This window comes from Lipophrys pholis, assembly GCF_963383615.2.
Source record: "Lipophrys pholis genome assembly, chromosome: 10".
Lineage (NCBI taxonomy): Eukaryota > Metazoa > Chordata > Actinopteri > Blenniiformes > Blenniidae > Lipophrys > Lipophrys pholis.
The window spans coordinates 18506189-18531876 of NC_137640.1; the positions used below are offsets into that span (position 1 = coordinate 18506189).

The 25688-nt window shown below is 42.4% G+C and overlaps 2 protein-coding genes across 3 annotated transcripts; one reads left to right on the forward strand and one right to left on the reverse strand.

The window, feature by feature from the left end:
- The first annotated feature begins 1885 nt into the window (after positions 1-1885).
- On the forward strand, positions 1886-13157 carry LOC308115443 (nuclear receptor subfamily 2 group F member 6-like). 2 transcript variants are annotated; one of them, XM_080472955.1, is made up of 6 exons: positions 1900-3013; positions 3182-3803; positions 4932-5026; positions 9353-9681; positions 10258-10504; positions 11019-13157. In XM_080472955.1, the coding sequence occupies exons 2-6, from the start codon at positions 3535-3537 to the stop codon at positions 11291-11293; spliced, it is 1215 nt and encodes a 404-aa protein (XP_080329081.1). In that variant the 5' UTR covers positions 1900-3013; positions 3182-3534; the 3' UTR covers positions 11294-13157. The 2 variants fall into 2 exon arrangements, with proteins under 2 accessions (XP_080329080.1, XP_080329081.1); XM_080472954.1 differs by having other exon boundaries at positions 1886-3803.
- Positions 13158-13535: 378 nt separating this feature from the next.
- Positions 13536-25413, reverse strand: LOC308116185 (occludin; the record flags this gene model as incomplete). Its single annotated transcript, XM_080474215.1, has 8 exons — positions 13536-15088; positions 15196-15237; positions 15881-16052; positions 16676-16894; positions 18796-18959; positions 22693-22860; positions 23849-24040; positions 24838-25413. 8 exons carry the CDS (start codon positions 25411-25413, stop codon positions 14990-14992), a joined length of 1632 nt encoding a protein of 543 aa, XP_080330341.1. The 3' UTR covers positions 13536-14989.
- Between the last annotated feature and the right edge of the window lie 275 nt (positions 25414-25688).

The following is a 25688-nucleotide window of genomic DNA, read 5'->3' on the forward strand; positions in this document are numbered from 1 at the left end:
GAAATTTGAAGAAAACAATGACGTAAAAGAGAAATTAGACAAAAGGACGGACTTGACCTTAAAGAAAAAACCTCCCATTGAGCGTGAGGTCTGTGTCAGAGACAACTACGAGCTTCATGGTTGAAAGTGATAACATTAACCTCCTTTCACACAGACCGTTTGTTCCAGGGCTGTTGACCTGCTGTCTGTTGAATGGCACAAAGGTGGAATAGGGGATTGATTGGTTCAACCTCTGGTGGTCCTCTGTGCCGGCTTTGGGGGTGATAATGGTGCTGCACCAGAGGTGAAACAGTGTCTGTGTGAAAGGGGAAGCTGCACAGCACCAGTACACACACACACACACACACACACACACACACACACACACACACACACACACACACACACACACACACACACACACACACACACACACACACACACACACACAGTAATGAGATATGTGTAGCACCTATGTTACTTCTGCCTCTGTGGAAGCTGCTGCTATTAAAAGCTACAAACTGTGTGGTCTCAATTCCAGAAGAGGGCTTTTCTTTATAGATTTTGCATGTTCTCTTTCTGCATGTGGCAGTTTTCACCCAGATGATTGACGGCTGGCCTGTCCAGGGTGTACCCTGCCACTGCCATAGTCAGCTGGGATTTGCTCCAGAACCTTGCCAAGAGTTGGAGAAAAGAGAATGGAGAAAAGATGGATGGATGACAGGTGGCCCTAAATAAGTGTGATTATGTGCAGTTGTCTCTCTCTCTCTCTCTCTTCTCTCTCTCTCTCTCTCTCTCTCTCTCTCTCTCTCTCTCTCTCTCTCTCTCTCTCTCTCTCTCTCTCTCCTCTCTCTCTCTCTCTCTCTCTCTCTCTCTCTCTCTCTCTCTCTCTCTCTCTCTCTCTCTCTCTCTCTCTCTCTCTCTCTCTCTCTCTCTCTCTCTCTGCATTAGTTGTCTAGAGGACTGGTGATTTGTCCAGGGTGAATTCTGCCATTTGGACAATGTCAGCTGGGATGTGCACCAGATGCCTGTGACCGCAACTAAACCAGGTACGAAATGGATTAAAGGGTGGCCTTCGCTTAATTCTGTGTGAATCTTTTAAAACTAACATTGAGTGAGGGACTCGTGACGCAAAGGGTCTGTATGAACGAAAAAATGTACTGATGACGAAGCTGCTGAAAAAGGAACCAGATGAATAGAAGCCCTTCATTGCATTACTCTGCACTTATATCTGTTGAAAACATTGTAAAGCTTGTACTATTTAAATACTTTTTTCAGTAAAGAAATTGAATTGATATTTTTGAGTGAGTTCACATTTGCATGCACATGTGACATTTCTGTAAGTCCTGCTTATGCGTCAACAACCCTCACATAAACAAAGAGCACCACCACCTCACCCCTTACAAAATGCACACAAATGCCCCAAAACCCCATCTCGGGCCACTTGAGCTGTCTCATCTTCCACACAGACCTGTGAGTGCATGCAGCAGGTGTGAAAAGGAGCACCGTCTCATATTACCTTTTGACTAGATGCTTAACAACAACAACAGGCGCTCCCTGTTATTACCTGGTCAACAAAGTCAGAGGAAGTCGTCGGGATTAAATTGGAGTGGAGAACATGAGTGTGAGTGCCATGCGCTCACTGCGGGTCAAACCCAGGCTCCCCCCTTCTTTGTCTATTGGTGGTGTGAGATTAACTCCCCCTTGCTCACAGCCAGGGCCGGGGTCAGGGGGGATCCAGGCAGCCAGTCAGGCAGCGGGGCATTCTTTCTGTGTGCATGTGTGCATGTGTGTGTTTATGTGTGGCTGCAGCCCGCTCTGTGCTCTTTGACTCCACTGGCCTTATAAGGCTTCCAGCGCCATGGCAACAGCAGGGCTTGAATAGCAGTGTCAAATCCCTCAGCACACAGACACACGCTCACTCTCCCTAAAGGAGGGAGCGAGGCAGAGACACAGAGAGGGGATTGAGAGGAGCGAGGCTATCTCTGGGCTGCTCTCCGCCGCAGCGTCTGGCTTTCACTGAAAGGTCTGTGACTGTGTTTTTCCCGTGGTTGTTTGCCTAATTTATTCCTGACGGGGCCAACCGAGAGGAAGGCGGAGAGGGAAAGAAAAAAGGACGGGGACGGGCCGAACACTAAAGAGTGCAACAGTACACCCTGACTCGCTGACAGGGAATGCGGAGAGGTTCTGGCCTCTGGTTGTTACTGCTGGATGGACAAGCACTGACAAAACAAGAAAAACCAAGGCAGAGACAACAGTTTGGCAAGCTTGGAGAGGAGACAGAGAACTGTGACTCAGAAGAGATCCGACTCTTTTCTTTCCTTTTGTTTTGTTTTTTGTTGTTTTGTGACATTTGATCCTCGCCACTTTGAAAGAGTCAGAGGAAGCAAAGGAAAATCTCATCTATGGACAAAAAAATGAAAAGGAGGACACCCTGAGGACCACTGCTGAAGGAGAACATTAATGCTTTTGGATTAAAATGAGCTTAATGCCTTTTAATAACCAGTTATATTTTGATATGAAGCATGGAATCTCTTTTTGTATACTCTGGAAAGTTTTGGTTATGATCCAAGCTACAAAACTGCTCCTGAGCCAGAATACTTTTTGAACATAAATGCTAAAGTGACTCGTATGTCAACTTCTTCACAGACCACCAAGAAAATCTAGTTTCCCTAGTTTCTATTTCCTCTGGCATGTGTGAAGCGGCTTTCACAGGGTAAAACGATTGTCCTGTTTTGTCTCTTCATCACTATCACCTCTGCTTTTATAACAGCCTCGACAAGTCAAGATTGAGTCTGGACTAGAACTGCCTCTGATCAGCAGATAACACCTCAGCACGACAGGAACTGGTCGGACTAGTTTATAAGTTGAAGGAGAGGGCAGGGCACTTTAACCCTTCTGAAGGAGGGCTGCGTTCCCTTGTGCCTGCTTGTCCTTCTGGTAGAAAGTTTTGTGCTGAGTGAGAGAATCACTACGTCTTTTTTCATTTCAAGAGCGTCCCTGTTGTGTCCCTCCTTGCAGTGCTGAGGGATAGGTAAGGCTTTTCTTTCTTCCTTTCAAGGGGGGGTGGCGGAAAAAAAAGTGAGAGGGAAGAAGAAGGAGAGAGGGAGCCAAAGTGTAATTTATTGTTTCCTGTGAAAAGAGCAAAGGCTGCACCCTTTTCTCCTGCCTGAACTCTGAACCATTCAATGTGTCTCTGAAGTTTTCTCAGACCTCGGCAGCCACCGATCAGGGGTCAGAGCAGAAAATACAAGGGTGAAGACAAGAACAGAGAGGGGAGGGGATTAAAGAAGAGAGGACAACAGCAGTGGAAGGACCTCCAGGTCAGCCCTACCAGACGACAAAGGGGAGAAAGGTCACCACATGAGACCGGGACTGATTTTGAATCTGCTTTTGGAACTTTGTCAATACAATCTGCCTTGAATACAGTCACTGGCCTTGATTGTGGGATACTTTTTTTTTTTTTTTTTTTAAACTTTGAAAAGAGTTGGAGGACTTGGGGAACAGGGTGGTCCTGTGTATGATCCACTCACTGGGCAGTCAATCTTTGAGAATATGGCCATGGTCAGCGGGGGATGGGGTAACCCCAACGGGGACACTAATGGACTTGGTGAGAAAGCTTACCTGAGGAGGGATGAAGAAGAAGGATCGCCCCAGGCTGGCAGCAGTGATGTGGAAGTTGGAGATGAGGACAAAGCTTGTGTGGTGGACTGTGTGGTGTGCGGAGACAAATCCAGTGGGAAGCACTACGGCGTGTTCACCTGCGAGGGCTGCAAGAGCTTCTTCAAGAGGAGCATCAGAAGAAACCTCAGCTACTCCTGCCGGTATGAACTGTAGAGAGATACATGTGTCATTTCATGCGATATGGTGGAAATTTAAAACACATTTTGCATTTGTTTCTCTCGCTGCCTAAACTATTTTCTTCGTTGTTAAACTTTTTAAAGTTTGTCTTACATGTAATAACGTTGTCGTAAAACACCAGAATCTATCTAAAATCCTATTTAGTTCTTAGTTATACACAGTGGCCCATTATAAATCCTCATGTGAGCACCAGTCAGATGATGCTGAAGCAAAAACACACGGACTAAGAATACAGGCCAGAAGAAAAAACATGCTTCTGTGACGACATGAAAAAAGTCTTTGAGACGAAGCTACAAGCTCTGACATCTTAAGAATTTCTTATGCCAGGACAGAATATGAATAGATTATGTTTTGAACTGTTCTGAATGTTTTTACATTTCTTATACAAGCTAAATAAACAAGGTTGCTGTGAGGGCGACGTTTTGTTTTCATCCTACAAACCATTATATAGCCATTAACATTCATAAAGGAGACAGCAGAATAGTCCATTTTTTCCCTCCAGAATGAAATGCTCCAACCTTGGTTACATCTCAAACAAACAGCCGAGAAAATGAAAAAAAGGAAAAAGATCAGAAATGAAATGAAAGCCCTGAAGGTCAGTCATGTGAGGATGGATTGTCTCAGAAGGTCAACATTCCCATTATTCTTCACCACAGGAACATAATGTTGCAGCTCAGTTCTCTGCTCTTACCAAGACGTCTCTCAGCTGCTGAACACAGTATTTCTTCCACATAATAATGTCTTAACTCTGAATGGAGCATAGCTCTTTAGTCAGTTTGTCACATCCCAGACTGAAAAGAGCTTCTTCTGATATGTTGCCAGACATCAACCTGCTGTAAAAGGCAACACAAGGGCATGCAGAGCTGATGATTTACAAAGGTCACACCCTTGATAGCTTTTCAACCTCCCCTGGCTCAGACACTTCACTCTTGAGAGGGAGGTTGGAGGGGGAGAAAAACATAAAAATGCTAATTCTACTTCCTTGCTGGAAATATTCAAAGCACTGAGGGTATTTTTGGCTTCTGGCAAGAACAACCGGAGCATTTTGCCTCACTTCTTTAAATTGCGCTTCCCTTTTTTTCTCGGTGCAGATCCAATCGAGAATGTCAAATCGACCAACATCACCGCAACCAGTGCCAATACTGTCGTCTCAAGAAATGTTTCCGCGTTGGAATGCGCAAAGAAGGTATGAAAGCCTCATCCATAAGTGAATTGTGCACGGCTTGCAGTTTAAGAGGTGCTCTACGAGGTCAGGTGATGTGAGCGTGGTCATTTGGAACTGATGGAATTTCCCACACATCTGTGCCAGTCTCTTCAGGCATTTAACTCCTTTTATCTCAGTGTGTCTGTCCTCACTGTTATTGACATTATTCAGTCTCACTGCTGATAAAGTGACCGAGCGAAAACTAAACAGCAGACAGTTAATCATAGTGTATTCGCATGTATATATTATTTAATTGTTCAAGAGCCAAACAGTTTGATTTGTGGAGAACAAAACATGAGTATTGCACTCAAATAATTCCTTTTACAGTAACGTATCTCAGTAGGTCAGCAAATGTCTACACGCAAAAGGATCTAATTGTTAAAAAAAAACCATTGTGAATATCCAAGTTAGATTAAACATACAATAGCATAAAATATTTTGTGGGACATAGATTTAAAAAAAAAAAAAAAAAAAGAATTGCTTCACCCCTTACGTCCAGCAGAAGTGGACATAATGTAACATCTGATAATACACAACACGCTTTTTACAGCATTGTTTTGTTTACTTTTATACGAGAAAATACACATATAAATATGTTAGTGCGAAGACGGCCGCTTTGGAGAAAAGGTTTAAAGAGTTTTGGAGACAAATTTAAATGAAGTGTCATAATATCAAATGTTTATCTTAATATTGTTATTGTATTTTGTAGAATTCAACTTGATCAAAACCCCCAAAACATATCTTTTCTTTTTTTTTTAAATACGCAATAAGTGTAGGAAGCACTTTAAAATACCCATACCTTTACTTATTATTGAGCACAATTTCCCGGAAAAGATACACATTCAGTTATTGTCCGAAACCTTCATGTCGTTTTCATTATCTACCGACAAATAGAGTCATGCACTGTGAAGAAACACACTGAAACACACAAACACGAATACCAGAAATGGGTGATTCACAGAGAAAGTGCTGAATTCAAGACAAACATCCCCTGACATTTGCCAGTGATCCAAGCACAATATTTATACTGTCAACCAAACCATGTTTTCATTTGGCTGCATGAGTCCCTGCAGCTGTGGGGCTTTTGAAAGGCTGAAGGCAACCATGTTTAGTTTATGTACCAGGAAAAAAAACAACAAAAAAAACCCCACCAGAGGCTTGTCTAGTTCACTTTACTTCATGCACAGCAAAGTATTTTGTGTCACTGTCTGCACTGTCAGTAATATGTAACATCACAATATGGAACAAGAATATGGAAGAATTATTCTTCTAAATCGTATAATAGGATGTCAACCATGTAAGAACATTTCTACCAACTTCAGCCTCAGGTCGTGCCACAAACCCTTTCAAGGTTGCTCTCGTATTTAAGGCACCTGATAAAAACTTTGCTCCAAAACCTTACGACGTAGTAAAATATAGTCCCACTTGAATTTTAGGTTATGTCACCAGGTGCTCTGCTATGCAGTGCCACAGGAGTGACGGTGTGCTCAGGGTATAGCATGGGACCTGGTCATTAATGAACCCTGCTGACCTTGGCTGTGACGCGGGTTGCTCTGTTTCCAGGTTGCCTGGAAATATCTGTTACACCTTTAACCCACTCAGACTACAGCGAGCAGTCAGCTCAAAGTGAGAGTTCACACACCACTGGATTTTATTCACTGGATTTCAAACCAGACGTTTGCCGCTGTGTGTTTACCTGACAAAGGCATTAGGGGTCATTTTTAATTTGAGTCCTTCAGAAGACTAACAGCACTCCTGACTCAAGAACAGTAAAGAAGTCAATACAAATTACGAAACTACATTTAAGTAGAGGGAAATGAGGACTCCTCACTCTAAACACTTTTTTAAGTGTACAAAAATATTATACTGTCTTCATTCAATCTGGAACCTTAAGAACAATGGATGATATTCTTCCTGAGGAAGCATTCGGATTGGAACACTCTGGAGTATTGATGAAAACCATCATCATAATGTCATGAGCCATTTGTGCATCCAGAGAAAATACCAAACTAAGAGTGGTAAACATCCATGTCTCATGATGAGATTGTCCAAAGTTTGAGTCCAGGGTGGAGAGGGAGACATGTATGTGTGCAGTTTGGATGTTTTGATGTGCGTCTACTTGGGTTTTAGTCCAGTTTGTTCACACAGTCAAAACAAACATGTGTTTAAAGTTATTTTATGATTCCTTTTTGCTATAGGTGTGAATGTGTGTGTGACTTTCTGTCACTTGTGTCTTTGGTCAGAGCCATATTTTATTGCTACACAAATGCATTTTCTCTATATATGTATCTTTGAATACACTTTAGGTATTGTTTAAGTATCTCAAGCCAAATGGAAAACAAAACAAAGACACAATAGCTTTGCTATCTCTGCCAATTCCAAAGGTGACTGTGGGGTCATCTTTCCATCGCAACGTTGCAAGTTCGATCCCCCATCTCCCTCTGTCCAGAGGCGTTTGGGTGAATGCACGTGGATGTGAAAATGTGATTAACAAAAGCATTCTGGGATTGCTAAAGCATTGGGAAGAAAGTGTTGTATAAGTGAAATCTATTTACCAAAATGAGCCCATAATTTGCCAACTTCCCCCCAAAACAGTTTGTTCCTGCTTTCAGAAATGTCCTGCATTAAGAGTTTTTATCAGGGCTGTCCCCAATTCAGAACTTTGTCAGTGTCCATATGGAGAATAGAGACTGAGACATATTTCAAATCTTCCTTTCCCATTCTTTTTATGTGCCTTCCTACAACCCTTTTGTTTACTTACCAGACCTGATAGTTTTTCCCTGTAAGATTAACTGGCTGGATGTTGTTGGCAGTTTGCTGGTGGTCAGCGTCACTGAGATGAGCGACGGTCTGCAGGTGTGTGATTGTGGGCCACAGGCCCTGCCTGTAATACATGTGAATATGATCATTTGACACGATTTCAAACACAGTTTCATCCTAAATAAGGACATATAATCATAGATATTATGAAAAGTAGAGCTTCACAGACATAACCAACTGACAAAACATTTTAACCCAGAGCAACATTTCAAATGAAGCCAAATCAAGTGCGGGAAACCTGCGAACCTGGCAACCCAGATCCCTCGGCACTGATAGAGGCGGGTTTAACAATCTGCCTCCCACCTCTGATTGGCTCTGAGCTTGATTGGCAGAAGTAACAACCAATCAATGGAACTAGAAATCTACAGCGTTTTCTCTTCAGCGAGGCAGACATAAATCATGTATTTGGGACTTTCCTCACTTACTGATGTGATTCTAGGATCACTTTTCTGTTGAAGAGTATTTATATTATTTCCATTTTCTGGGTTGTAGTTATTTGAAAAAAAATATCATATGTCTGTCCCTGTTGTATTGAACATCTGAACACTTTCCTTTTTTTCTTTTCTTTATTCTGTAATAATAATAATAATAATAATAATAATAATAATAACACACGATAATTAGGTATATAATGCGCTATCTACAACAGCCTAAATTGAAATTAACAAATGTTGGCAAAGCATTTGTTTAAATGCTGTTCAGTCAATATTCAAGGTTTTAATAGTTTAACATCCTCATCGAGTCTATTTTTTATATCTTTACATTGATGGATTTCATTCATTTATTTGTATTCCAAATTTTTGCAATTTTAAGAAAAGGTGGCTTGTTTTGTATTTGTTTTCAGAAGCCCTGTTGTTGGCTTCTCTCTCAAAATCTAACAACAGCGCCTCCTGGTGTACTGAGGTGTGTAGCTGAGCCGTCGTCACATATCAAACAATCAGTTAACCGGTATAACAAAGTAGCTTTCCTGAACATGCTCTCTTCCTCACAGATGAAGAATCCCTGCTAAATGTTGTGAAACTTTACCCCCCCCCCCCCCCCCCCCCCCCCCCCCAATCATCTATATGGCTTTTCTCCCAGATAACTATGTTTGAGGGGAAGGTACACTTGAACAGGTCACCCACCCATCACAGGGCAAACAAAGAGAGACACAACCACACACACTGTCATTCACATTCACACCTCGGGGCCATTTAGTCACCAATAAACCTCACTTGCATGTTTTTTGGACAGTGTTAGGATTAATCCACGCACACCCGGGTAGAACATGCAAACTTCACGCAGACATTCAACACAACTTTTTTTTGCTGTGAGGAGAGATAGCCAACCTCGGCTCTACCATGCAGATTGCCTTCGAGTCGTTTCAAGCAAATTATGTAATTCTGATTGTGAAAGGTCCGGTCCATTTTCTTGCACAGTGCACCGTTCAGACCCTTTAACAGTAAGTCACTACATTGGTCTCATTCTGCTGTGTCTGTCTCTTTGCAGCAGTCCAGCGGGGCCGCATCCCTCCGTCTCACTCAGGTATCAGTCCCAACTCCCTGCCGGGAGGGGTCGGAGGTCCAGGTCACATTGGGACAGATTACTTCAATGGCCAGCCTGTGTCAGAGCTCATCACCCAGCTCCTGCGGGCCGAGCCGTATCCCAGCAGTCGTTTTTCGGCCCCATACAGCCAGGCACAGATACAGGCATCTGCGAGCGGCGCCTCCGTCATGGGCATCGACAGCATCTGCGAGTTGGCGGCTCGTCTCCTCTTCAGCACCATCGAGTGGGCCAGAAACATCCCGTACTTCCCAGAACTCCCCGTCTCAGAGCAAGTTAGTCCAGCGATCTTTGTTATTTGACGCTTGTTAAAGTGCATGTGTGCATTTAAATACTTACTACTACTTACTCTGAGCCTCACTCTTTTTTCTTTCATTGAAATTTAGTTGACAAAACACATCTGATAGTTTTGAGTAAAGGCAACGAACCTCCAAAATGTAAAGGTTCCACATGACTTGAAATAACAAAAATTATTCAGAATCTAGGATACCATGTCACTGTAATGGTGTTAAACTCTTCTCACTTATCAGTTATTAAACTCTCCCTTACCCCAACAACTTGAAATAACGATAGCAAGAGTTACTGCACTAAGGTAGACAATTAAACCAAAGATGTTCTGGGCTTCTTTCTTTTTAGGGATTGACTTTTAAATCCTTGAAGAGATGAAAAAAAGAATAAAAGCTGTATATATGTTGACATGTCAGAGTGGGAAACCCCCTTCAAACGTATTTGGCAGCTTGAGCTTCAAGGTACTTGTAGCCATGTGCTGGGTGACGGAATGCACCTTTTACTATACGCCTGATCCATTTCTACAATATCAAGTGGCTTTTTCATAATAATCCCTTCCATAGGTGGCGCTCCTGAGGCTGAGCTGGAGCGAGCTGTTCATCCTGAATGCGGCTCAGTCTGCTCTCCCTCTGCACATGGCTCCTCTGCTGGCTGCCGCTGGCTTTCATTCTTCCCCCATGTCAGCTGAGCGTGTGGTGTCCTTCATGGACCAGGTCAGGTCCTTCCAGGACCAGGTGGACAAGCTGAACAGGCTGCAGGTGGACTCAGCCGAGTACAGCTGCCTCAAAGCCATTGCACTCTTTTCTCCCGGTGAGTTTGGTCTTTCTGGGTGAACGTGCTCTATAAGAAAACAATGAACGTGTCTGGTTGTAATACCACACCGATTACAGGGCTAGACATGACATGATTTTATTCTGTTGTCTTGCTAGAGAGGTGGAGGTGTAGTTGTTCTTGGTGTAGTTTGCATGTTCTCCCTGTGCATGCGTGCTCCCGTTTCCCACAGTCCAAAAACCGTGTGTGACGTTAGTGACCCTAAACTGCCAGAATGTGTGAGCTGTGTGTGGCCGTCTGCCTCTCTGTGTTTGCCCTGTGACGGAATACTAAGTTGTCTACCCTCCCATTGTGAGCTGGGATTTGCTCCAGCAACCCTGAATGGAATAAACAGTATAAAACATGGAGGGGTGAATAGTCTTGTTCTGTCACTTGATTGAAACCATTTCAGAATTCCTCCCCGAAGAGACCATATATGACTCATGAACACACGGGTGGAAAAAAAAAAGAAAGCTCGGGTAGTGATGTTCTGTCTGTTTGTCTGTCCTAACAGACGCATGTGGCCTGACGGACCCGGCCCATGTGGAGTCACTGCAGGAGAAGGTGCAAGTCGCCCTGACCGAGTATGAGAGGTTGCAATACCCCAACCAGCCTCAGCGGTTCGGCCGCTTGTTGCTGCGCCTCCCCGCCCTGCGCGCGGTGCCGGCCAACCTGATCTCTCAGCTCTTCTTCATGCGGCTAGTGGGAAAGACGCCTATCGAGACGCTGATCCGAGACATGCAGCTATCGGGCAGCTCCATCAGCTGGCCCTACGTCCCTGGCCAGTAGATGCCCTCCTGATGGGCTCCAGAGTGAGACAGACGGAAACCAGACTGAGAGAAAAGTTCCTTTAAGTTCCAAGGGGATGTTGTGAATACAGACTGTGATTACTGGAGTTCCGGATCCCATTTGTGGGACGGGAAATTCTCTTGCCACATCACTTGTGTATAGTTTGGTTGCATTCACACCAAAGCTGATTTCAGGGAAACAAGTCATATGATTATCTATGTATGTGTGCGGCAATCGTCGGTTTTGCGTTTCCCTCAGTCTGAGCCCTCCGTCTCACTCTGGATGAACAGGGCTTTCATTAAAATGCAGACTCTTCCACAAGGCCATGCGCCAGTACTACCTCCTCCCGTTTTACCCCTAATGTGACTCAGTTTGACCCCAGGCTGTGTGTGCATGTGTACTCTCGCTCTGCTTTGTGTTAAGCCCAAATGAAGCCATAGCAGCGCCACTTTCACTGGCAGGGCTTTCTAGTGTCACAGTTGGAAACCTACAGCTCATATGAAGGTTGTTTAATGCTCCTTAAGTCATTCTCCTTGGAATGTTCTAAGTTATCACATCTTATTAACGGACATATTTGTGAAGCCTGCAGCGAAACTGAAAAGGCATGTGTGTTGCATTTCATGTTATACTTTGTGATTTATGAAAAACTGCTTTTGTGGTGTACGCCATAAGGAATAGTCAAACATTTTTGAGACATATCTATTTGATTTGAAAGAGAATAATAAGATGTATTGCGCTCTCAGTTGTGATTGAAAAATAAGAGTTCGGCGCTGGTTGTATTATCTGAGCACACTGACTGGAAACAAGAAGGAAAACTGGGAGGACAGTCAACCTATTTTCAAATCCACAATACAGCAATTTGAGATCTCATTAAATAGCATGAGGGATCATGCCGGTCTTTTTCAGGACCTTTAGCACACTGCTGTTTAAAGCCTGGAGACGGGTGTCGACCTTCTTCTTAAATCCACAGACAGAAACAAAGTTCTCCAAAATCTTTAACTATTCCTTTATTTAAAAAACATGTAGGAACAGCTACCTTGAAGAAACGAGCAAACAAAACAGAGATGCATTCGCTCAAAACACGTCCTGGCTTCTCAGACAGTCACACCCATGTGTAACATTATTACCTCATATTTTATACATTGAAGACGGTGATTGTAAAGTGGACACGTTTTCACACATTGAACATAAAGGGATCAAGGCGTCACGTTGCTGAAGTCCAAGCAGTCAAATACTCCTGAGCATCTTTCAGCAAACCAAATTTGAGCCAGAATTTTTTTTTTTCAAATGTGAAGTTGTGGGTATGAGGAAACTCTGAGAGATCACAAACCTGCACATCTGAGTGACTCCAGCTCAGGCGGACGGAGAAGATGAATCTTCAATTCTTCTAAAAGCCCCTTGAAAACCGTCATGGACCGAGGCGTCTGGTACTCTGATGGTGAGATGTAAAGGTAAAAGTATTTGTTGGTACTGAGCTATGGAATACTTAGTAGTTCATGCATGTGTCGTGAACTCGGGGCTCAGTGTGACAAATGTTTGTCTTGCCAAAATAACTGACTGAACGAAAGAAATGTACTATGGGACAATGGTGTTTGTTTGTTTTTGTATTGAACTTTGGTATTATCTGTTATTTACAAAAATCAAAGGAAAAGAAGTACGACCAAGATCCCTAATGCAGTCACGTTAATTCATCACTTTGTGTTATTTTTGCAGATTGATAAACTATAGTGATTTTGACTGTATAACTTTACATTGAAAAGATTTGTTTCTATGACCATGCCAAAACTGAAAAAAAAAAAAATATGTTAAAGAAAATGACTCACTTGTTATTTTTGCATTGCAAGAAATAAAAGTGTACATGTTCTTTGTGGTGTGTGACTTGTGTATGAGTGAAAACTATGATCAACATTTCTCGAATATTTGGACAAATTGCCAATAAGGATAACTCATTTCAGATTTAAATTTGATAAAATATGTAAAAGCCAACGCCTTTGCAGACAGTGAATAATGCTAATTATATTAGTGCATGGACTGGAAACAACCAGGGCTGCATGGAGTACACGTGGTAAACAGTAGGGATAAGACAGTGCTGCAAAGTGTTTTCAGAGTTGTACCGATAGAGGGCAGTAGCAGCCCACACTGGACTCCGCTGAGAAAGCAAAGCCCTCCTGCTCCCCCTGCTGGACGCTGCTGGTAAGAGCAAACAGGGGCTCTCACCTCCAAACCAACGGGCAACAAGTTACTTGTTATCATCTTTAACAGAATTAGGCAGTTTTATTATTCAGTAAATTCAATACTTCTTAGACAACATAATTTATGGAAGCATTCAGTTACAAAAATTGTAAAATAGCATCAATGAATATGAATTCTTACAAAATGAATGGCTCACAACTGGGTTGTAAAATGACCACAATGTTCTTCATAAAAATACAACACAACAATCAAAATTTTGTCTTAACGCCTTCAAAATGTACAGTGGACCATTACTCTTTTTACATTAACTGGATTAATACAATTGATCACAGATTTTTTTGAAATAAATGGAAAAATAGCTTAACATAGAGACAGGAATGCCTTACAGTCTGTTGAGGAGTGTGTTGATAAAAAAAAAAAAAAACTAACTTGGCTAGATCTACTAACATACATAGCCCCAAGCACATTTTGAATGACCAATGATTAAAAAAACAAGTTACTTATTGTCTTCGGTGAGTACAATCGCTAGAGAATCTAATGAACCGCTATATCTAGGTAAACTTTACTTTTGTTCTTGGTATGCTGTACAAACAGTGTCCATGATAAATATGTACAAAACCATAACGCCACACATTTCATTGGCTAGTGTGTCTGCTTTTTGGTCTCATTGCTTTTGTACCAAATCATCATAAAAATCTTCACGGAGATACTGAGCCGCTAGAATACAAAAACAAAAGACATGGTCCCATTAGAACACTGGTAACCTCACAGACAGATGTTTGTGGTGGTTATTCTGACACAGATGTGAGAAAAGTGGAACTCAAGATCACTTGCAGACAAAGATAAACGCCATGTCAAGTGTCAAAGAGATAGAAAACTTGCTGTCTTACTATGTTCTCCACAATACTGCTCCGTCTCTTATCTGCTGAGATAAAACAAAGGAACGTTGCCAATCTAATGAGCAAACAGAATCACTGAAACTGAGCTCAGTCTTATAACGTGTGACTGAAGATCAGGTGACGTTTAAGCAACCTTTCCTCAACCACACCCTCAGATCCTGGCATGCGGCTGCGCACTGCAAATACAAGGCTGACCCTCATAGGAAGCAGCAGTTTACTCTAGAAGGAACTGCAAGGGGCCTTCATGAGCTCCAAAATCAGAGTGATTATATGTAAATGGTCAGAAAACGAAACAAGTAGACGTTACTATTATTAGCTTACAGTATGTTTCCTCTGTGTGTGTGTGTGTGTGTATGTTTCCTCTGTGTGTGTGTGTGTGTGTGTGTGTGTGTGTGTGTGTGTGTGTGTGTGTGTGTGTGTGTGTGTGTGTGTGTGTGTGTGTGTGTGTGTGTGTGTGTGTGTGTGTGTGTGCGTGTGTGCGTGTTCTGTGAGAAACTTTGGTCCCAGTGTGTCAGAGTCTTGGTCGCGTTCTGGAGTGTATCTTGGCCCCGGTGTGAGTGTTTGCTGTGTCCACCACAGAGCCGAGTCGGACTGAGGAGACTCTTCAGTGGTTCTTATCGTAGTCCTTCACCATGCGCTTGATGTGGAACAGTTTGTGTCTCAGCATGCGACACTCTTTCTTCTTAGACTTGTAGTCTGGTGTCTACAAAGCAGCGCAGAGAAAGCTCTTAACACCCGGCAGAAACTTTATTTTCATTCTGTACACTGACGAAGCTTTGAAACACATTTTACTAGGGAAAAACACCTCACCTGTTTCAAATCTTTTAGCTGGTTAAATTCCTCTGCTGCAGCCTGAGAAAGAAAGAAATCAACATTGTGAGATGTTGAAAAACTGAAGACAGAATCCTTCACATCCTTTCTGTTTCACATGTTCAGTGACGGTCTCTGTCTGAGGACGTCCTCGATAACAACCTTCAATTTTTCGGACTCACTTTTCTTTCTTTGTCATTTGGACTTTCGCAGAGTCGACATAAAGTGTAAATAAAGTAAGAGGAAGAGTTTTCTGATGCTTACGTTGTTCCCCTTTTAGCAGAATGATTTTCTTAATATTAGGCTACTTAATATTAACAACATACTATTTTTTTTTTTTTTTACTTCATAGTGAGCCCGTGGGTGGTAATTATTACCTGTATTGGTAGTCTATAGTAGAGCTAGCAGCAGGTACTTCTTCAAACAGAGGTGCAGTCATGTGGGGAGGTAATATTCATGTTGAGTTTTTAATGCACATGCTGATTATTGCACGTTCATAAACAGAATAAAATGGATTTCTAGTTAAAAAAAAAATATTGTGTGTACGTGACATAAAATGCGCGGGTGTGTGATGCCCCAGTTGGATTACGTTCATTTTGTCATTCTGATTACACAGGTGGTTTAAAAAAGAACTCAATACACGTGCGACGTCCCGTCTTGTCTTTTTTGAGGCGTGTCCTCTGACCTGGTATTTGACAGACGTCTCATCCAGAGTGTCCAACTGTCGGCTCAGTTTGTTCAGTTGATCATTGATGTCGTCCATTTCGGCACACAGGCGCTTGTACTCCCAAAGATCGGCATCAAATTCCCTCTTGTATTCATGGCGCTGAGCATCCGACGTGATCACTGGGTACACGCTGGAGGACAGGAGCGAAAGAGGGGAGCGTTGTGAAAAGGGACAAACTTAACAACCTTTTGTTTCATTAGAAAGCCTTGGAATGACAAACGTACTGAGGCGTGTTACTGTAACATAGCGACACTTTTCAAAGACTAAATTTGAGCCCATTTTGGTTACAATCCCGGTGTATTTAACCGCTCCGTGATATTTCTGGGACCTGAGTGAACCACAACCCGAGGAGAGTACTGTCTCTACAGTGGTATTTCTCCACCTTTGGTCCAGTTTTCTCACTATTCCTGAGTAAAACTCATGTGAACCGGCATGCCTGAGAGGATTAACTACTCTCCTGGACGGAATAAACCAACGGGCCAGTGGACTATTCCAAACATTAATGTTTTAGCATGCATTACATTACTGCTCTATAATTAGAATGTTTCAGACCAAATGACGCTTCCTGGAGATGAAAGTATTTTCATGTGAGCTTCATTTTCTGAGCTTACGGCTATTCAAGTACCACAATTTAGGTCTGGTCTCAAGAGAGCAAACGTATTTGACTGCAATCTACATCGCGAGTTCTTGGTTAATGACATTTTCATCCCTAATCCAAGCCGCATGTGAGCAGGTCACAAATAGTAGAGTCACCTCTCCAACTCCTCAGTATCCAGTTCATTGCCCGTCTCTCCTCCTGTGGTGTACTCGGTTTCGTACTGGGACTCATCCAGTTCTGGGTTACGCCTGCGTCTTTTGCCCCTGTTGGCAGAGGGTTTACGGCCGCCGCCCGTCTCTTCTGAAGGGCTGGAGCTTGTCCTTCCACCGTGAGAAAAAACCTCCGACGGACGGCTGGTTGTTCTCGCTGGGTATCTTCAGGACGGAAACAAAAACATAAGGAAAATACATTTTTTGAGCAAAAAGTAGGAATTGGTTAGAAGTGCAAAGGAACCAAGCTGTTTTGAAAAACCAAACTAACCATGTTAATGTGGATAACCGCAGAACATAGCTGACTGTAACTATCAAAGTGCCCAGAAGGAAATGATGTCAGTCCACAGACAACATAATGATAGTTTTATCTAATGGCAAACAATCATACAGTTAGCAGTGATTTGTCAAAATGTGTGAATCTTTCCAATATTGTTTTTTTTTTTTTTTTGTCCAAACACCTGATGTTAAATCCTGCTTTGGTACTTTGTCAGTTAAGGCGGTACATTTTCTGCACCATTACTGCTCCGCATACTACAGCGATAGAGTTTAAAAGCAGTGTTTAATGGACTGAGCTTTTATTCAAAACAAAGATTAACCCTGCGAGGTGAGACACAGAATCTAGATTGTTACAGTGCAACAGTGCATGAATAAAAACACAGCATGAGCTTCAACTAAATAAAGAAATGAAGTAATTCTTTTGAACGCTCATTTAGGTACCGAAACCACCATGATCTAAATAACACCAGGAATTATTAAAGTGACCCAGAACGAAACTATATGGACAATAGTGAACAATCTGAACCACCCGTGAAATGATTGTTCACACCCTTCAATCTGGCTCTGAGCCACGGAGAGGCTCTACGTGACCAGGGGAGGGTGCAGCTATTTACAAGTGGAGAAGGAAGCATGCAGGTTTGAAGGGATTTGCTCGGGAATCTAAATCAAACGGCACAGATATTACCCGTTCTTATAAAAGGCTGAGTTATGTCAACGACACAACACATGGCAGGTCTTCAGGCTGGCATTCTTTCCTTCATGAAAGTCCTCGCCGTGTTTACTTTGCGAGAGAGGAACTCATTGAAATAGTCTGCACTTTGAACCGACTCGACCTCCTGGCAGTCAGATGACATGTGCCCGTGTCAATGTTAGGAGACTATAAAAATCAAGTGTACGGGACACCATTTCTGCACACACACACACACACACACACACACACACACACACACACACACACACACACACACACACACACACACACACACACACACACACACACACACACACACACACACACACACATTCCTAATTTGTGGACTCTACAACAAACAAAAGAAGTTCTCCAGAAATTCCGAGCTTTGACAAAAATCAAATACAATTGTTCACAAACATCCTGTCTTTTCTCCTCCTCCTCAGAGGGTTGAATGGGAATGAGGGAGAAAGAAAACAAGGGAGAGTTAATCCAGCAAGGGCTTACACACACACACACACACACACACACACACACACACACACACACACACACACACACACACACACACACACACACACACACACACACACACACACACACACACACACACACACACCCAGTAAACTCTCTTGGGTAGGGCAATATGTTTTCATGGGCTTTAGAGACTGTGATGAGATATTTCTTGTGAGTCACGTGTCTCGTAGCTGATTTGTTGGGGGCTTTTCGTTGCTGTATTCAGAATCCAACGTTGAAGGTACTTTTTGAATGAAAATGAATTATTCACAGTAGTTGCTGCTTCTCCAACCATCCGCACAGCTAGAAAAGTGTACCTCGCAAAACGCATGTCTCCATCTGCTCCGACCAAACATCAGGAGCAACCATCTCAGATATGTTTCGTCAGCTAACAGTAATATTTTTGACTTTGTTGGATTTTTTCTACATTTATTCTGCAAGTGCATTTAAGCGTAAAGTTATACACTAGAAATGAGAAAGAAATAGAGTGCGGATACTCAACTTCACAAAAATAGAAGTTTGAAAACCTCAGATTTTCTTTTTTGAATGAAAAAGGGGCTGAAAACAGTAGGTCACTTACTCGTGGCCGTCAAAGGCGTCTTCGTTGTACGAACTGCTGTCCACCTTGGCAGGGGGGCAGGAGATGACACTGTTCGCCGAGGCGTTGAGCAGACCGCCTCCCTTCTCTGAAACCAGCAGGGTAGGGGCATCCTGAACGCTGCGACTTTCCTCCACATTGTTCACCTACAGCAGGCAGGAAACAACAGAAGGAAAACACTCAACAAGCGCAAACAAACAAATGAAACAATTGAAATCTGCACAAAAGCCAAACCCTGGTCCTCCTATTCTGTCTCATATCTACTTTAATAGGCCATTATTTTAATTTCCACTTTCATTTAAACTGAATGTTTGTTTTGTTCTCAGCATCAGTTTAGTTTGGAAAAACTAGTTGTAACATATAATCTGAGAAAACTCGAAGGTAAGCAAAGGCTCCAACAAGGGATTTCAATGGAAGTATGGTAATTAGTGGTTAAAGTTTGAGTGAGCAGTCAACCCTGAAACTGGACGTCACAATCCAACTACTCAATGAAACAAGGCTTTTCTGTTTGGTTCAATGCTTCAAAAGGTCGAGATAACAAAAACAAAGACGGGAAAGAGGTTAACTAAGTATGTATAAAGGACTAGTCTCAAATAAAACTACATCTTTGAAGTTGCAGTGTAAATAGTTTCCCATTTACAGGATTTGACTAAATCTGGAATTCGATTATGAGTTCGCTGTGATTATCTTGAGACCCAATGTGATTAGTCATCGCGTCACTATAAACATACTAAAGGTTGAATGATGATTCCAGCCTTGCTGTTATTGTCTTCACGAGCATCTGGAACGGATCTGCTCTGTCGTCAAACAAAAGAGGTGCTCCCATATAAAAACATCATCCCTAATCTCCGTTTCCTAGTTTTCCCCATGAGGCCTGAGGATCTGCACGTATGGATTTGTCACACTAAAGGACTTGGGATTGGTCAGTGTTTCATCCAAGGCATTTCTCAGTCGTCTGGGGTCTTATAGAGGAATGATGCACAGAGCAAGGACATTAATGGACACATCCTACTCTATTAGTGCTACATGAAGCATCAGCTCCTCAGCAGACACTGGACTCTGACTAGAGGGAGAGTTTAGTACTTCTCTAGTTTAGTATTTCTTGCTTTGGGGCGTAGTACAATCACTGCTCTTCTCTCAAAAGTCTTCACAGTGCCGGAGCACAGCCAAACATCAGCCTTACCCCTAAAAAACAATAATCTTGGTGGGTGGAGCGCTTGGTTGGGAAAGAGCTGCCTTACTTGCAGCTGCAGGAGGATTGTGTTTGAAGAAAGCAGTTAATGCAAGAATCTCAACAATGCCCTCTCGGTGTGCAGTACAACAGGCAGTTGGACTATGAGCAGGAAGACTATGAACACAGTGAGAACGCCCGACGGTCCTGAGCCCAGTAAATTTAGCAGATGAAGAGAGAGCGGTGGAACATTTTGAGACAGTGGGGGACTTTTTGATTTAGATGTGGTGATACACGGAGAAGAAAAAATGAGTACTAGCAAGAGAGCATTAGAGTATTGGCAAAAAAAAAAAAAAAAAAACACGCCGCCAGTAAGAACGTCTGCCTGAATATCTGAGAAAACGTTTTGTATTTTCCTTCAATGTGACGGCACTGATAATACAGTGACTGATTTATTTAATCTAAAACCAGGTAAACTTCCCAGTCGAGTCTAAATCTGTACAAACAATGCAATTTACCAAACCTAACCACAGTTTTAACAAAAAGTACCCCTTTACTCATTTTACCAGCTGTATAATGTAAAGTAATCGTTCAGACACAAACTGTAGACCGTGTAAATGCGTAAAATAAAGCTACTACAGAAAAACATTCACACGACAGAGCCTATTTTGCATGTCACAAAAATAAATTTGCAATCACGGGATTATCTCAAATGGATAATACTAACGTTTAGATAATTCCTGACATGAGCAAAACTAGCATTGAAAGTGTTTTATGTCGCTTTTATATCCAAACAATATCTACAGGCTGTTTGGACGTTTGTAACAAGTCAGCTCTGGATGCTTTTAATCTCCTTCTATGCAGCCCTGCAGTGGTTCCAGCACACAGACAGCGCTGCAGAAAGGGGCTCTGATGACCTCATGGAGCAGACACAATGCAGCCCTCCTTGGCGAGCTGAATGAAGCCTGTGTGTGAGGTCATCAGAGCGAGCCGGGCCTACTCGAGCTCGGCAACAGAGACGGTCCAATCACGACCCAACCACAGCTTCAGACTGTCACTGGCCTAGTGTTTAGGGAAAATAACAAGGCCGATGACTCATTTTGTGGCTCACAAATGCAGGTAGTGCAGCAACATCACACTCAACTTCAGGAATATGCCTTAAACTTTGGATGAATAATTGTAGGTTTGTTGGGAGAAACCATATCATCACATATGTCCTGAAGCTGTTCGAAGTGATTCTCGGCTTTGATTAGGCAGGCAGCTGCATTTTCACTGTGTGCTATAACCCGGCTCTCATCAAAAATACCAAATGCCATAAAAATGGAAACATTAAGGGTTAAGGTTAAGACGCTTTGTTATGAAAGCAGATAATAAAAAAAAAATCTTTAAGCTCCTTAAAGGAGAGACAATAAATAAAGTAGACCTGATGACATCATTAACCCTCACTCCATTAGTAAACACTGGTGCTTGTCATACGACTCACTCTGCAATAGCCTCATTTACTCTTTTCTGCTTGTAGACCTCTGTGTGGATGATGCTACCTCTCTCAGGCACACACACACACACACGCACACGCACACACACACACACACACACACACACACACACACACACACACACACACACACACACACACACACACACACACACACACACACACACACACACACACACACACACACACACACACACACACACACACACACACACACACACACACACACACAGCACTACATAATAAAATAGAACACTACATGTGTTTACTGCCTCATTTGGTCATTAAAAGACACGTTTTCATTAATATTAGCTGTGGGTAAAATGTACTGATGTGTGTTTATTTGGTACTGCGGTAGATAAAAAGAAAATCCACTTCATCATTCCATTCAAATGTGTGTGTTTGAATGTAATGATGTTGTTTAGTTAACCAAAATGTCACACTATCCTGTGAGTGTTGTTTACATCTACGAACCTGAGCGAAGAGGTATTAAAGCTGTGATTTTACCACACTCTCACGTATTGAAAGTCACTGCATAAAACAGGCATCATTCAAAAAGGGGACAGGTCAAGTCAATTATCAACTCAAACTTCCCGTGACAAGCCTGCTACTGATGTTTGAAAAAGGCCAAGATCGGCTCTCCATAAACCATCTGCCTGCTCACTCTCCTTCAGGTGGTTAATGATTACTCAGAGTGAAACCAGGTCATAGACCGTGAACAAACAGCCAGTTACTGCTATCAGGCCTGACCCTGAACAGAGTGACTCAGTTATAAGGAGCACTGTTGCTGCAGTGTGATTGTATCCCTCACAAATATCTCTAAACAAAAGCTTCTTGTGGACTTTGAACACATAAAGACAAGCAATAACAACATTTAACTGGACAAGAAGCAAACAGGGTAAAGCCAAAGAACTGATTTCTTTCAGCAAGTTACATCATTATAAAGTATCTATCAGTCGGTTTTGGTGCTTAAGTCCTTCATGGCAGAAGAAAATAACAGCAGTGAAAAATGTCATAGTTTAATCAATTTTGTGAGTGCACATTATATTCTACCCTCAGGCTGGATTTAGCTTCTGTGTGACCCTGTTCGTTTCACTGCCTGCAAAACCTCCAGGTCAGTTTGGGTCAAAACGTAATTCTCCATCACCCCTTTTCAAAATCCCATGTAAAGCCAGACTTATTAAATTTGGTCAATAGTCCTTCGTTCTCTTACCCATTCTTCCACATCTCTGCCCTCTGAGGCCTTCCCACCAACGAGAGGTGCGTCCCAGTAAATGTTTGGCTTTCCGTAGCGCCAGATCTTCCCTCTTGTTCTTTGTGCAAAGAAAGCAGCAACACCGAAGGCGATGACGACCAGGAATCCACACCCCATAGCAACTCCCTAAAAATAGAAAAAAAGAAAATGTCCATGACAGAAATATGTTTATATTGTTACAAAAAAAGATCAATAAGATGAAGGTAACACATTTCATAACACCAGAGAGTCTGCTATTAATATAATATTAAATAATAATAACTGATAAAACAAATAATCCACAAGGAGCTGAACTGTTTTTAGTTTTTTTTTCATATTGAAGGAGTTTAAATCACAACCAGTTTCTTTGGCGTCCAGTCTATTTCTCCTGTTTACTCTATTATTTGTTATCATGTGATACATTGTCTATTTGAGTTTATGTTGATAAGATAACTAAAAATGATTTGAAAGTATCACCACTATAAAATTGTGCGGTCTTCATTTTTCCCCTGTACTTGTCTTCTTCTGTTGACGCAAGTTGTTTAAAACATGACACATTCTTCAACCTCCATCCTACTGTTTTTTTTTTACATGAAGTGCATCGTGGGTGGAGGTGTCCCGGCAAGGAAGGACAACCTGCCACTTTGTTGCCTCGCCAGTCTATAGCAGGGAGAATATCAGGAGGCTTTTAGCTGCAACTTATAACACGGTCCGTGATTTAAGCGTCCACTGCTTATCTAGCGATATGAAGAGGACGAGGGAGATTAACAGAAGTGGTGTACTTCTCCCGAGGGTAATTCTATTTGTTTAACCTATGTACCTGACAGGGCAATCATGTATCTGCAATGCTATGGGGATCAGCTGATAATCAGGACAAAGGGACAGCACACTGTATGTACAAATTCAACTGCATTCACTGGCAGGAAAAGATGCTGCGACCCCTCGCATCAAAAGCCAACTCCTATGTTTTGCTTTTGGACTCTTGAGTGATATTAAGTATATTACACCATAGATTTATGGTTAAAAATAGATAAATAATGAAAGTTTTCTTAATCATGTATTTCGGTGAAAGACTTTACAGCCTGAACAAATCCAACAACCCGAAAATAAACGGTGTCCGGGAAAAGTAACAAACCTCTTGTGGATCCACAAAGCAGTAATGGTACAGATACTGATTGTACATGGGGAAGCCTCCCACTCCTCCCATCTGGGAGTAGCCGGTCTGGTACATGCTCTGGCACATCATGAGCATTGGATTATACATCATATTGGAGGACCCCTGCGCCATTGGGTTCACTCCAACAATGTACACGATGTTAATGATGCCCTGTAAAAAGCACAATTAGTCACACTGATGAATCTACATGGGATATGCGTTCAATATTGCTGATTACTCAAATCAATCAATAGAACTCCTTATCAGTATTCAATTATGAGAAAGGCAGCGTCATCAACAAGTCAGCAGGAATCATGTGACTGAATGTTCTGAACCGAACACTTTGGGAATATTACAAGATGAAAACTATCGAGCAAATTCTCAAAGATTCAGTTAAAACAATACTTCAAATGTAATATTTGCTGTTCATGCAAGAGCAAGTTACATATATACTCATGAATCTAAATTCCATTTAGATATAAATGAAGATAAAATAGCTGAGCTTTTAAAGATTGGGAGGATTTCTTTTTTTCAGTGAGAGTACAACTCTCTTATAACTATTACACACGACTCAGTAAGATAAAAGAGCATGGGCCAGCCAAATATATAAAGAATAATGTCCAAGACAAAACTAAAACTATTTCAAGGTCGTGGAGCCAAGAGACACACTGAAGGGTTAAGTTATCTTGTTTCCCGTTTTATCTTTATGATATGTTGGAGTTTGAGTCTGAACGATTGTCTGCGTCTTCTTCATTATCTGCTTTTTTTCCCCTCCTCCTATAAATGAATTATTGTTCATATTTTCACTACAGTATTTGAAAAATCGCCCTAAAAATATTTGAAACATACAATTTTCTTAGTGTGCCTCGCTCAAGGTATTGATGAGGCCACAGGCCCGCACCTTCCACATAAAGGTAGTAATCACATGAAACAAGTTTGGTGCTGAGATGTGATATGAGTATTATTACCTGCAGTATGGCCATGATGACGCTGCCTATCAGGATGGCCAGGAAGAACTTCCTCCCGCGAAACATGTTGGCTTTCGAGAAACTCGCGATGAAGAAGGCCAGTGCCCCTACGAAGTTAATGGCGACGATGGCAATCATAGCTGTTTTGGACGAGTAGGGCGAAATGTAGGAGCCGTAGTTCCCATAGTTTCCGTAGTTTCCATAGCCGCCATAGTTTGAGCCATAGCTGCCCCCAGTGAATCCGTTGCCGTAGCCCATACCGGCGCCATAACCCATCCCCATGCCATATCCATACTGCATGTCCCACATGAGTGTGGAAGCAACACAGGCAAAAATGGCCAAACACAGCACGATCACGGTAGCCAGCATGGCTTTGACGATCCCGGGAGGCGACAGCCATTTGTAGAAGTGTTGGGGCTTATCCTCAACGTAGTAGGATCCCGGTGGAGGCGGGTACGCGTTGTAGTCGCTCTGGGGGCCATGGAAGCTCCCCGGTGGACCGTAGCCATTGTTGGAGGGAGAGGTGAAAGGAGGGCTGTAGACAGGTGGGCTCTCGTAATGCTGTTTGTCAAACATCGCTGAAAGCAGAAAGAAGACAACAGAAAGAGTCTGAACAAGTGAGCAGGCGAAGAGAATCTCACATGGTTAAGAAGGGCTGCTTTTAAGTAGCACTGATATGAGTGAAGCTACAAGGAAAGATATGGACGATAGGCGTGACTATCTTTGGTATTGACGTCCAGTAACTGAACAGCGTAAATGTTTTACAACTTCTATAGCAGAGCGATTTATGATGACTCGACGAAAGCTGGCTTGTGCAATTGTCTTTTCCCCAAGCTGAGGTGCTCCTCGGA